Below are 12,725 nucleotides of genomic sequence, written 5' to 3' on the forward strand. Positions count from 1 at the left end.
CTTTGAAAAACATCCCTCTGTTTTCAGGATAGTCTGCTTGCCAAGAGGAAAACAACATGTGTGTGAATACATTAGGTCAACATGTACATTGGGTATAATTATCTGCTCTCTAGTTTGAGGGGACAAGGTGTAGAACATATTCAAAAGCATTAATCACTGAATCCCTGTACAGTACTGTGAAAGTATTTGGCCTCAGTTTTTAAATGATGATTTCATTTATTAAGGGGAAAAAATCAACATACCTGGTCCCATGTGAAAGAGTAATTGCTCCTTCTTGCCTCATATTGAATCAATTAACTGTAATTAGCCACATTTTTGGGAAAAGTGAGTTCAACTTCAGTGTCCACACCCGGGTCTGTTCAATCTAGAAATCACTGGAAGATTTTCATCCGTTACGTCTTCCATAAAACAAACACAGTATTTCGTAAAAAGAACATCACACCAACAGTCAAACATGGTGGTAGTGTGATGGTCTGAGGTTGCATTAGTGCTTCAGGACTTGGATACCTTGCCATGAATTTGTGTTCTGCAAGCTTAAGCACAAGTGGGTTATCAAGCTGGAAAAAGATCCAAAAAACGTCAACAAGTCTGAAAAAAATAAAAAATCTTGCTGTTCATGCTCATAACCAATCCAGTGTGGCTGAAACAAAACAATTCTGCAAAGAAGTGTCAAAAATTCCTCCATAGTGATGTGAAAAACTCATCAAAAGTCACGGCAAACATTTGGTTGCAGTTCCTGCCACCAAGGGTGGCACAACCAGTTATTAGTTTAGGAAGCAATTATTTTTTTCACACAGTGACAGGTAGGTTTGGATAGCTTTTTTTTTTAAAGCATTACAAATATCACTTAAATACATTTTGTATTTACTCAGACTGTCTTTGTCTAATATTCAAAATTGTTTGATGATCTCAAAATCTTGTAAATGTGACATATGTTAGAAACTAAAATCAGGAAAGGGCCACCTACTTGCTTTTAAGTTGAGGTTTTGTGCAGTAAATAAATATCAGAATTCCCAACTTCATTGCGTTGGTAATGCTGAAAGTACTGCAGTGATGAGCGGATCAATCAGTCAGCCAGTTGGCAGACAAGTAATTTGCAATACCTATGAGTTTTCTCAAACATTTCCACTCCTGGCTTGTCAAATGGCCAAACAACGACCTGTGCTCTAGTTTTGTAGCATTTGACTGAATCTGAGCAGAGAATATAGCCCTCTACACGTCTGTCAGCAGTCACAATAAAAGCTAGTGATGTGGTTCTACTGGCAGCCATATATACCCCTGCCACAACATATGTTTGACAGGTTATGTGGTATGTTTCAGATCAAGAGCTGTTTCTCATCTTCCCATTATATTTCTATTCCCATCATTTTGCTCCACGATAATCTCATGAGTCCAAAGAATTTTTTTTTATTTTGGTTTTTTTAGAAGTCTGCAAGAACGTTCGCATGTTTTCTGACAAAGTTAATCCGGCCTTCCTGGTCTTGAGTGTACTTTGACAAAGATACGCACACCTTCTCAAGAGTTTTCCAGACTTGGTTAGATGTGAAGAAGTTTTTCCAAAGTGAGAAAAACAAAACCTCTGTGATCACCCCTTCAGTAGTCTTCCTGGCCTTTTGGTGTTGCTGAGCTGAACAGTGCATTCCTTCTCTAAAGTTTTGCTCTTTCTGAAAGTTTTCTTTTTGTTTGATTGTTTTGTCAGCCTAATGCTTTCACTTGGTCCTAACAGTGAGAGTTCCACTTAACAACTACTAAATGCAAGGTCATCACAGATCAGCTTAGCCATGGAATAAAGAGGGAACAGGCCTTAGCTGGTCATCAACTGCTTGTCAACAGTCTAATTATTTTGAAAACTATTTAAAAGCGGTGCTACATAGAATTCAAAATCAGTTAATACTCTACTTTTGTTAAAACCTTTAAATTAAAGTCTGCATTAGTCACATTGCAGCCATTTGATCTGATATTCACTGGGGAGGTGTACAAAGGTAAAAAATTGTGCCGTTGTCCAAATGCTTGTACATAAGTATTTGGAATCCACCTTTTTACACATTATTCTATCCATTTAATTACTTAATCTACCTAGCAGCAATATGTAGCCAATTTATGAAGGCCAATTAGACTAACACGAATGACAATGTAACCCAAAATCTTTTGATCCACCGTGAAACACTCAAAGTTGTTAAGTTCATAAATCCAACACCACAAATGATCATTTATATGTATATAATATATATATACTCCATTGTTACTCTTTATTACAGAAGTGAAGCACAAAACTGTAGAAAAACCTAAACACAAAACAGCTGCAAGTCTCAAAAAGCAACAGCGATGCAACCAATGTTGATACAAATATTCATTATTGCAGTGAGAGCACAGGAATACTAAAAAGATCAAACTCTTGTTTACTAACAAAATCAGTACAAAAATCAAGAATACAAACACCTCCATGTACACAAGTCTATAAGCATTCCTGTGAAACTTTCAGAAAGTCTTTCTCACAAGAAATTAAGAGCACTATTATCAATACAGAATTTCCGCAAAGAATTTAACATCACAATGCAGCTTGCATTAATCATTTAGTGGAAAACAAAGTCCATTAGTCCATGTGGAGTTCTGTCTGTCAGGCTCCCAAACAGCAATAATAATTTATGACAAAGTTCTAAACTATCAAGCCGAAGCAGAAGTATATACTTGTACAAGAATACATTTGTAAAACAACCGGAATACAATCAAAACACAATCATTACTTTTCCAAGAAATCTTCAGGAAGCAGGAACACTCTGTGACCGTTCGTAGAATAAAGATTTGCCGTCTCGTTGCTTTCCCTCCCGTTAACGTCGCCACCTTGAAATGCCTGAGTCATAAGTGGTCTGAAGCTGTTGTGCTTTCACGTAAAATAACAAAATAGTTTTGTAAAGTTGCATAAGGCCATCGAAGCGCTGTAAAGCTCACTTAATAGTCCAATGTGTTCAATTGCAAAAAATTCTATCAGTGCATTTACACAACACTGGTGCCACACTCAGCGATTGAGACACTGTGACAACGTTTGATGTGAAAGCTTCTGAAAGCTTACTCACAGGAAATATTTAATATTATTATAAGCCAAATACTGCAAGGATGTCTCGTATTTAGGACTTTGAGATCAACCCAGCTCACTGTTTTTCAGCGACAGCCTGCATGGCTACTAGTGCACTGGTCTGAGCACCTTTTCCCACATAATTTAGCGACGTTTTAGTCATTTAACTTCAGAAAATAAATATTTTTTCTGTAATCTTCCAGTTGATTGCATTGTTTCACAGCAGGCTAATCATTAGGAAGATACTGTGTTTGTTGGTACTGAATGAAGACTGTATGTGGTATAGCTTTCTTATACAGACTGTCTCATTGAATTTTTCCATGAAATGAGTTGATGTGAATTCAATATGAGCCTCAAACGTAAGAACAAATGAGTGCTAAAAAAAAAAAGTTAGATGCTTTTTGTTACTCCTGCAGCCTAAAAACTCGGTCAGGGAAACATACTGATCCAGAGTAATCGCTGAGGATTATATCTTCCTACCAGAATCAAAAAAGTGCATATTGAATACATTGTTGAGGCCACCAATAATATCTTAAGGGATGTCAATCACATGTTTGTACAAAAAGCAAAAGCTCTCGTCTTTAAATGAACCGCAGCCTCCAAAATTTTAAAGCACTTTTTCCACCACACTCGGAGAGAACAACGTAAACACTTGTCCCGCCTTTTTCTCTACCTTCAGTCGAAAACATTGAGGGGTGCAACTCTTAAAACGACTAGATAGGTAAATACAACTAGACAACCAAAAGAGGTCTGAAACAGATAAATTCATATAGATCATTTTGCAAGAAAAAAAATTATAGTCATCTCTTCTCACAGAGGAATCTAGCACTTGATTGCACATTCACGTTTACGCGTCTAAATAAACATGGCCACTTCAATATATGACATTGGAGGCAAGCGAATAAGCTATACATTCAAAGTCTTTTGTTTGTAGGCTGAGGTGTGTTTATTCTTATAGTAAGTATTGTCTCCCGAGAAAAAAAACTCACTGCTATCGGCCATCTGAATCTTACATGTGACTGTGACTCTGCTCGTGGCTCCACAGACTGAAGGCCGTCTTGAAGGTCCTGTGGCAGAGTTTGCACATGTACTGCCTCTTAAATGTCAGGGCAGAGAGAGACGGTGCGTGGTAAAAGAGTGTGTCCGATTCCTGAGGGCCGCCTGGATTCTCCATGCTGTTTGACCTTGACAGGGGGCTTTGGCTGCTGGTTTGCCGTTCCAGTTCGGGCCTCTTGGTCTTGCTTACCAATGAGCTGCAGGGATCTGGGCTGCTGGACTCGTCGGTCCCTGCGGTTGCAGCAGCAGTAGCAGCAGGGACCGGTGCCGCCTGAGTAGATATGAGCACAGAGGCCTGTGGGGAGGGACGTTCTGAAGGGGTAAGTGGAGGGGAAGGGCTCAGAGGTGAGGGGTTTCTGTCGATCTCTTTGGCTCCGGGTTCGTTAGCAGTCGACATGTGAGACTGGAAGTGGCTCCAAAGGCGGAAGTTGGTCCTGAAGGCTTTGTTGCAGATGTGACAGATGAATGGTTTGATATGGCATAGCAGCTCCTGGTGTCGTTCTAAGTCTTTGCGAGAGCTGAAAAGATTTCCGCATTTCTCGCACGGCCACACACCGGGTTCTTCGGAGCCACTTTTGGCAGCATCGGGGTTGTCCCGCTCACTCACAGCCTCCTCCAACGGCTCTTCCTTCACTACCAGCTTGCCATGGTGGCCCATGCTCAGGTCTTCAGGCACATAGGAGGAAGAGTCTTCAGAGTCATACATAGGTGGACCTGAGGAATCACTGTAACTGATGTTCTCTCTTGTGCTCTCGCTTGTTAGAGGCTCATCACTGTAATGCTCCTCCTTGAGCATTTCAGACTCCTCTTCATTGTTCTCTTGTTGCTTCAGGAGAATGTGGTCTTTAACAGTCATCATATTGTGGTTGTGCACCTCCACCTGATGGCGCCAAATGCTGAAGGAGGATTTGAAGGTGCGCATGCATTCCAGGCATGTCAGTTTCTTGTACTTACAATGTGCCTCGTGGTCTTTCTTGACAACTGGACTTGAGAATCTGAGGCCACAATAGGGGCACACGGTTGCATGGCGACAGCCTCTCTCGTGGTCACCCTGTTCCAGGAGCGATGACAGCTTCATATTGCAAAGTCTACAGGAGTAAACACCGGTGTCAGGGTTCTTCTGTTGAATGATCTCATCCTGTTCCTGGTAGAGGATGCTCTCCCTCGCTGTGTCCTGGTCAGCTTTTTCAGCAGGATGTGTCCTTAAATGCTGTCTGTACTGAGACTGGAACACAAATGTCTTGCCACAGTATGGGCATATGTAGCTGGGCCTCGACCTCTTTTTTGTAATTGCAGGAGACTGCAAACCCTGCTTATTCCTCTTTAACTTCCAAAGCAAAGCTTTCTTTATTTCTCTCTCTCTCACAATATCTATTAGCTTCTTTTGAAATTTCTCATCAAGAACAGAGGAGCTGGTGGACGACGCTGGGTTTTGTACTACACCATGCTGCGTTTGGCAGTGCGTCCACACTTTGAAGTTGGTATGAAAGCGCTTGTGGCAGATGTCGCAAGCATACGGCTTTTCCGGATTGTGATACATATTTACATGACGATGAAGCCCAGCACCTGACCGGAAAACCTTTAAACAATTCCAGCATTTGAAAATCTTGTTCTGAGGTGACTCCTCGCCGTCCTCGTTAGGGTCGCCGCTGGCATGCTGAGGTACTGCTTTTGACATATTCACGTTAACTGAGAGAGCATGCTCTTTAAATAGTTTGCTCTTCTTTAATGGGTACCGTCTGTTGTCTGGCCTGTCCCTTCTTTTCCCCACAGGATTTAAGACTTCCCTGGGACCTTGATCATAATTAGTTTGAAAGTCTTTGAGACTGACTGGCAAAGAATCACCAACTGTGATGCGTACGATGTCCATGGGGTCAGCAAGTGGACTGCTGGGCTCAGCTTTCACACTCACCTCTCCTTCTACCTGAGTTTCTCCATCATACCTGCCGGTATACTTTGACCTGAGAACCAGAGGAGACGTTCTTTTTGAGTCGCCGTTGTGGGCAGAGGTTTCTGGCACAGACGTCTTCAGTGCCATCTGTACAACTGACTGGTCTCGATTTTGCAGCTCCTTGAGCTCCAGCGTGGGGGAGAAGACTGGAACGGGGCTGTCCATGGATAATGACCTCCTGAGTAGGCTTTTTATAAGTGGCCCACTCCTGTCAATGGTCTGGCTTGGCTCACTAGCCTGACCCTGAAAGGGCACTTTGGTATTGTAGCGGGACTCCTGCTCCTCATTCTCCTCTTTATTGTCCTGGTCAGGGCCAGACAGCAGCCTGATGTGCTGCACTTCAGCATCACTGAAAGACACTGATGATGTCAGCTGGGGTCTCACGGGTGTGAAGTGTGATGAATTCCCTTTCAATATGGAGGCATACGTCCTCTCCAAAGCTTCACCCCGGTCAGGGGACTTCCTGCTGGGCTCAGAGTTTCTGACTGATTCGTACGAGTTGTGTTCCGAGGGAGGCCGAGTGGACCCATGAGCAGAGTGGGGAGATGTCGATCTCTCAGATGTTTTTCTCGGATAACTCGAGCGAGAGGGATGGGCCGTGTCATTCCGGACCCGACGCACAATGACGCTCCTTGTGTGGACATCATTCTCATCCCCCTCTGAGAACGAAAGCCTTTTTCTAGACACACAGTAGGATGCATGTGGCCTTGTTGACACAATGTTGGTGAGGAAAGGGATTCCGAGGCTGTATCCCAGCTCTTGAATGGCTGCCAGGCTGCCTTTGTCCACAAAGAGTGAGGAGGAGTAAATGTAATTCAAAACGATCTCAAAGGCGTCCGGCTCACAGAAGTCCAGGTTTACAACTGTCAGCGAGTCTGCGTCCATCCGCGAGAAAAGGGACTGGAAATACTCACTGCTGGCAGCCAGAACACTCTTATGGGCCTGGTACCTTTGGTCTCCCACAACCAGGACCACATCACACGCTTGTCCCCGCAGTCGCTGCTCATTCAGAGCCCCCAGCAATGACAGGGCGTGGGAGGGGTTACTGTAATGCACTAGGCTCTCCATGGCTGAAAGACAAGAAAAAAAGATTATATTATAAAAAGATTACATTTTATTGAAACAATGTAGACATATAAACATATATATGCATATACTCTTGATCTAGATAAATTTGTATACTTTAGATGTTTCAGAATTCTTTGGACATGGATGCATCTACAGGAATAAGCATCTACTAAATAAAAGCTGATGGGCTTTTGTGCACTATATGTATAATTGTGTGTGGTGTTCTTGTCAGTTCTCTGTGATCAGTTTAATATGACACCAAGTAAAAATTCATAGTCTCTATGTCAGGGGTGGGAAACTCCAGAGTCCTGCAGGTTTTAGACATCACCCTGGGTCAACACACCTGAATTAAATGATTAGTTCATTAGCAGGCCTCTGGAGAACTTCAAGACATGTTGAGGAGGTCGTTTAGCCGTTTAAATGAGCTGTTTTGGACCAAGGACAAAAACCTGCAGGACACCGGCCCCTGAGGCCTGGAGTTCCGCCATCCCTGCTCTGAATAGTAAAAATACATTGTTTCACTAATGAATAAAGGAATCTCAGTATGTGTTCTTCACATTCTTCCGTCATCGAATCTACTTCAAAGTTGACACTGGATTTTCTGCACACACACACACACACACACACACACACACACACACACACGGCAGTATTCTTGAAGCCTTTTGTCTGTTCTCCCACAAAAGCGAGCGACTATGTAATCAGTTCTGTTTGTTTGTCTATTAGCAGTCTAGCATCCACTGTTTTCAAGATATCCTATGCAAATTTCGTCTGATGGTAGACACCCATAAAAGCTCCGGCTGATTTAATTTAGGTGAAAATCAGGTGAAGATCACACCAAATATGAAAACCAGTAAAATCTGTTTATTAATCAGAGATTTATATGGATCGTATTCAAACTTCACAACAATATACTAGACCTTGGGGGACATGAGCAGCTAGTTTGGGTAAACATTTGACTTTGACCTTCAAGAAATCTTTCAAGCATAATATATCACATGAAAGGGCATCGGGAAAGCTGTACAACACACTTTTTTTTCCAATACAACACCCTATCACACACTGCATGAATATATATTAAAACCTCAAGTTTTTACAGCTTAAAAAAGCTCAAGATTTCAGCTGGTTCTGCTCCAATCGTATGGGTAAAGATAATAAAGTACACTATTTTAGTATGTAGTAGGGCTGAACGATTATGGAAAATAATCTAATTGCGATTTTTTGCCCCAATATTGCGATTGCGATGCGATTATTTTTTAAGGTCTTTGTCTTCTGTATTATTAAACAAAGACAAGCAATACATCATATAGTATGGCCAATACTATATTACATTAATTTTAAACTGTTCTTTCCTGGAAGACAGACCTCTGTTATGATGACATGAGGTGATGCATGAATTGATGACTGACATTTTTATTTAACTTCTTCAATCACAACAGTATATTTGAACATACACAATAGTTTATTTTTAGCTTACAAACATCTGAGCATAAAGTGCTGACAAGGAACCCTGGTGTAAACATTAAAATGAAAGTCAGTACAATGTGCAGATTGCAGAAATATACATAAACAAAATCAGTGGCTTTACCACACTCAGTTTTTCGACATCTGTGAACTACTAGACAGTCATTCAATTAAAAAATAATATTAAATAAATAAAACTAATAAATAAAAAATACACACATCTTACTGATCTCTGCAGTCAGTAACATTACACATAAAGTGCAAACATAATAGCAATTGTATAAACACACACACAAACACGCCTTTAAAGTTTAAAGGCGTGAAATTGGACGGTCTAGTTCTGATTAGCGTCACCGCTGTCTCGGTGGAGTTTAATAAACTCGGCCGTCTGCTTCTTGCTATCTAAAATATAACCAGACACTGGTGTAAATTCTCGACTGTCTCATACTTCTGTTTAATAAGTTTTCTGTTTGACGTTTAGTCAGCTGTGTGAAAACCAAGGAGGAACCCACCCGGGGGATTAATAAAGTTTTATTTTATCTAATCTAATAACTTTAATCTCAGCCAAACCGATTTACTCACGAACAAACAAAACACTGAAAAAAGCCCAACAATAACATTTTTAGGTTGTCTAAGTGACTTATATATTACGTTTAACCCGAGCAGCGAAACTCCGCGGTGATCTGAAAATGATGTGCCGGGAGTTGTGCCGCTCTCGGCCGCATCAGTAATCCTCGAGCTCCCGGCTAGCTGTCGAGCTGGTGGGTAGCAGACGCCTCTGAAAACGTCGAAGCACTTTTGCAAATATGGGATATCTTGATAAAACCGAGCAGATATTTGATGTTTACACAACTACTTTCTCGCCTGAAAATATGTTAAAAGTTTATTTTGTGACCCAGAAAGATTAGTATGAGTAATTTTAAAACTTAGTAGCGGCCGCCATTGCTGGAAACTGGAGTTTGGCTGGGCCGCGCTATGAATTCTGGGATATGGTAGTAATTTGGACAGCCTTCGGCACGTCGCTGTGACGTAATCGGTCTACAAATGCGGCCTCAGGAGGATGCAGCCCATGAATTTGGACATGTCCAGAGTATAATCGCAGCCTTTGCGGTTAGAAAATTGCACTTGATCATGTCGCGATATTATCGCAAATGCGATATATCGTTCAGCCCTAGTATGTAGGGCTTCAAGGTCATAAATCAAAGGTCAGGGTCACACGAATTAGGAAAAAGCGTTGGTTTCCATCAGATCGGATTCAAACTCTAAAGCATTAGTTCTTGGGGGGGGGACATAAGCAATAAGCACTTGTTTGTTTGAGCTCGTTAGAATATTATTCAGGAGCTCATATACAACATGACTTCACAGTGAGACAAAAGATTAATATACTACACCAGATCTCCATATTAACAACGCTGACATCAGCATGTTGCAACAAAAACATTACGAATAATCCAAGTTTTAGTGCAGCCTTTGGTGATCGTTCATGTTACGTTGAAACCATAACCGTTCAAAGGAAGTAGTAACACAATACAATAATTGCTGAGAACTACAGCTGCAGCCATTATTCATTATTAAGCAAATTGGCAATCCAATAACTGCAAACATGCCAAACATAGCAAAGCTCCAGTTTATCATGTGTGAAGATTTGACGCTCATCTGTTTTCTGTATTACTGAAAACAGCATAGCTCTCACTTTTCAGATGCTCATCTGATAAAAACACAAGACAGGATTATGTTGTCTAAAATACAGTAACAAGATTTATTTTGCTTACATTTTATTTATCCAAACAACCTATCAGTTTTATTATGAGCTATAAATATTGATGCCTTACAGACTGCTGTAAAAGTAAAGAAACAACTGGTTAAACTAGGCATCGTGTTTAACAGAACGGGGTTTACAACTACATGTGCATTTTTTGTCTTGCTGTTGTTTGTGATGGTCACTAGAGGTCAAAGTTGAGCCTTTTAAAATATAAAATGGTGTAAAGGAACTCTCCACAGAATTTATGGGAATTACATCATGTTATCAGTCTGAAGGTAGGAAAAATGGAGTTCTGTCAAGTTGCCCTCAACCACACAGGGCACTACAGGAAGTTTAAAAGGTTTCAACTACAAGTTGAAATGCATTGTCTGCCTTGATCCACCTTCACCTAAACCATTAAACATCTACATTTATTTCTATGGTTGTAAAATGTAACTATCAGAGAAAAGCACTCTTGGTATTTCAGGAGGCAGGTTTATTTGATGAATCTAGCCTGCTGTTTATACTGTCAGCTAAAAGATTCATCAAACATGGCACAGGATCCATTAGCATTTGTATGCTTTACAGCTGAGCTTAAACACCATTGTGCTGACTACTTCCATGTCACCCTTTGTGTGATGATCAAGTCTACTGGTGCTGTAATCGAAACTAAAACAGTTTAGAAAGCACACCAAGTTATAAAGTATTGACTTGAACAAAGTTTTCTTGCACTAAATTTGGGCTCTATGATGTGTTTTTCATCATTTTTATTATAAATCTAATTTATTTTGTAGAATTCATGTAAGAAACTGCGTAATATCGATACACCTGCATCGGTCAGTGGTGAGACAACAATAATACTACTGAACAGCACTATACTGTTACAAGAACAAACCCCATCTGACGCACAGCAATAGTTGTGTGATTAACATAGTCAAAAACAGGGACTGCAAAGCATTATATGCATGCATTTCATTTTCCTGAAAAAGGTGCTGCCTGGACGTCACGGCGTTTATTTTGGAAATTGTAACCGGAAGTCGCGTTACTTACGTCGGCTACTTTGACACTTGCTAAATATATTTATGGGCAGAACCCCCATTCATTCATCAAAAAACTAAAGATTGCCTCGTGGACTTTGGGTGAAAATGTGTGCTCCGTGTTAGGAAAAACACGGGAATGTTGGGTCGTGTCATGTTTTCCCAGAGGAAGCCGAGTGAAGCTTCGGGCATTAGATCATCCATGAGACGTGGCTCTAAAAGAACTTCTCCGACTGATATGCTGCTTTCACTTCACAACGCATTCGTACCTTTCTTTTTTGTTTAGCTTCAGACAAACCCGAGGGTGCAACGCCTGGTCTCGAGCAGCTAACACCGAATAAAGAGGGGGAAAGTTGAGCGCGTTTCAATGGACTGCACCGCGCTAATCCAGAAATGAAAGTCTGCGCGGGCAGAGACGCCGTTTTGGCGTGTAAGGAGTCAGTTGTAAACGCTATCCCCGGTGGAAGTCATGGGCTTTTGGTTTTGTTATGTTTAGTTCTTTTATTTTTTTTTTCCCACCAAAAAAGCAAAAACGGCTCCACACCGGCCTGACACTGGAGCTGCTGCTGGCTGCAAAACAGGTTGTAGCTGGTCAGGTTTTTACAGCGACACAATCCCCCCTCCGAGTTACGTCAGGGAGGAAAAAGCTTCTCCTTAACAGCTCTCACCAACTGTGTCTGCGCCTCCCTGCTCGTGTTACTGAACGGTAACTTCGTTAGGCTGGCTACACTTACCCTGCCCGTCGTGAATACGGTCTTTCCTCCACGTAGCCGGGACTTTGTTCAGTGTTGTGTAGATTTCTCCGCGCTGGTCGTGATTCCATCCATCTTGAATTTGACGTCATCCCACACCAGGGATGAGGTCATCGCAGAGAGCGCTCGTCACGTGCACCGTGCACTGATAGGCTGGTCAAAAAGCAAGGGGCGGTGCAAACGGAAGACTCGAAACTGAGGCTAATTTAAAGGGATATGTCATATTTTTCGTTTGATCTTTTTTTAAAACAAGATTTAGTGAAAGTCGGTAAAGGCTAACTAGCACTTTCCTGCACATTGTAATTCACTGCACACTTTAGTTGCACACTTTGAGGTACACTGAGTTTGCTGCTGGGGTTGTTCTGCTTGTGTGAAGTCACATGTGTTACAGTAAACCTGACCAAGTGTGGAAACTTTTAACACCAAGTAGGGAGTAAGTGCTCTCCTTATTTTTGTTTCTTTCTTAATTATTATAGTTTTGGTCTGATTATTTTAAAGAGTACTTTTTTACTTTACAATGCCATGACTTAAACGTTATCAATGCTACAGAAGACACTACTTTGATGCCCATCTAGCCCCAGTG

The 12,725-nt window shown here is 41.4% G+C and overlaps 1 protein-coding gene across 1 annotated transcript; it reads right to left on the reverse strand.

Annotated features, from left to right (window-relative positions):
• Positions 1–2,221: 2,221 nt before the first annotated feature.
• zbtb21 (zinc finger and BTB domain containing 21) lies at positions 2,222–12,278 on the reverse strand. Its single transcript, XM_085419852.1, has 2 exons — positions 12,125–12,278; positions 2,222–7,150 (listed from the first exon to the last, which is right to left on the reverse strand). Exon 2 carries the CDS (start codon positions 7,146–7,148, stop codon positions 4,083–4,085), a length of 3,066 nt encoding a protein of 1,021 aa, XP_085275978.1. The 5' UTR covers positions 7,149–7,150; positions 12,125–12,278; the 3' UTR covers positions 2,222–4,082.
• Between the last annotated feature and the right edge of the window lie 447 nt (positions 12,279–12,725).

The sequence above is a fragment of the Rhamphochromis longiceps genome, linkage group LG10, assembly GCF_057381845.1.
Source record: "Rhamphochromis longiceps isolate RC_006_pf linkage group LG10, R_longiceps_female_GT1.1, whole genome shotgun sequence".
In the NCBI taxonomy this organism is placed as follows: domain Eukaryota; kingdom Metazoa; phylum Chordata; class Actinopteri; order Cichliformes; family Cichlidae; genus Rhamphochromis; species Rhamphochromis longiceps.

Excerpts from the sequence above, each read along its gene's own strand:
- zbtb21 (XM_085419852.1), bottom strand. The coding sequence starts at position 7,148 with ATGGAGAGCCTAGTGCATTACAGTAACCCCTCCCACGCCCTGTCATTG.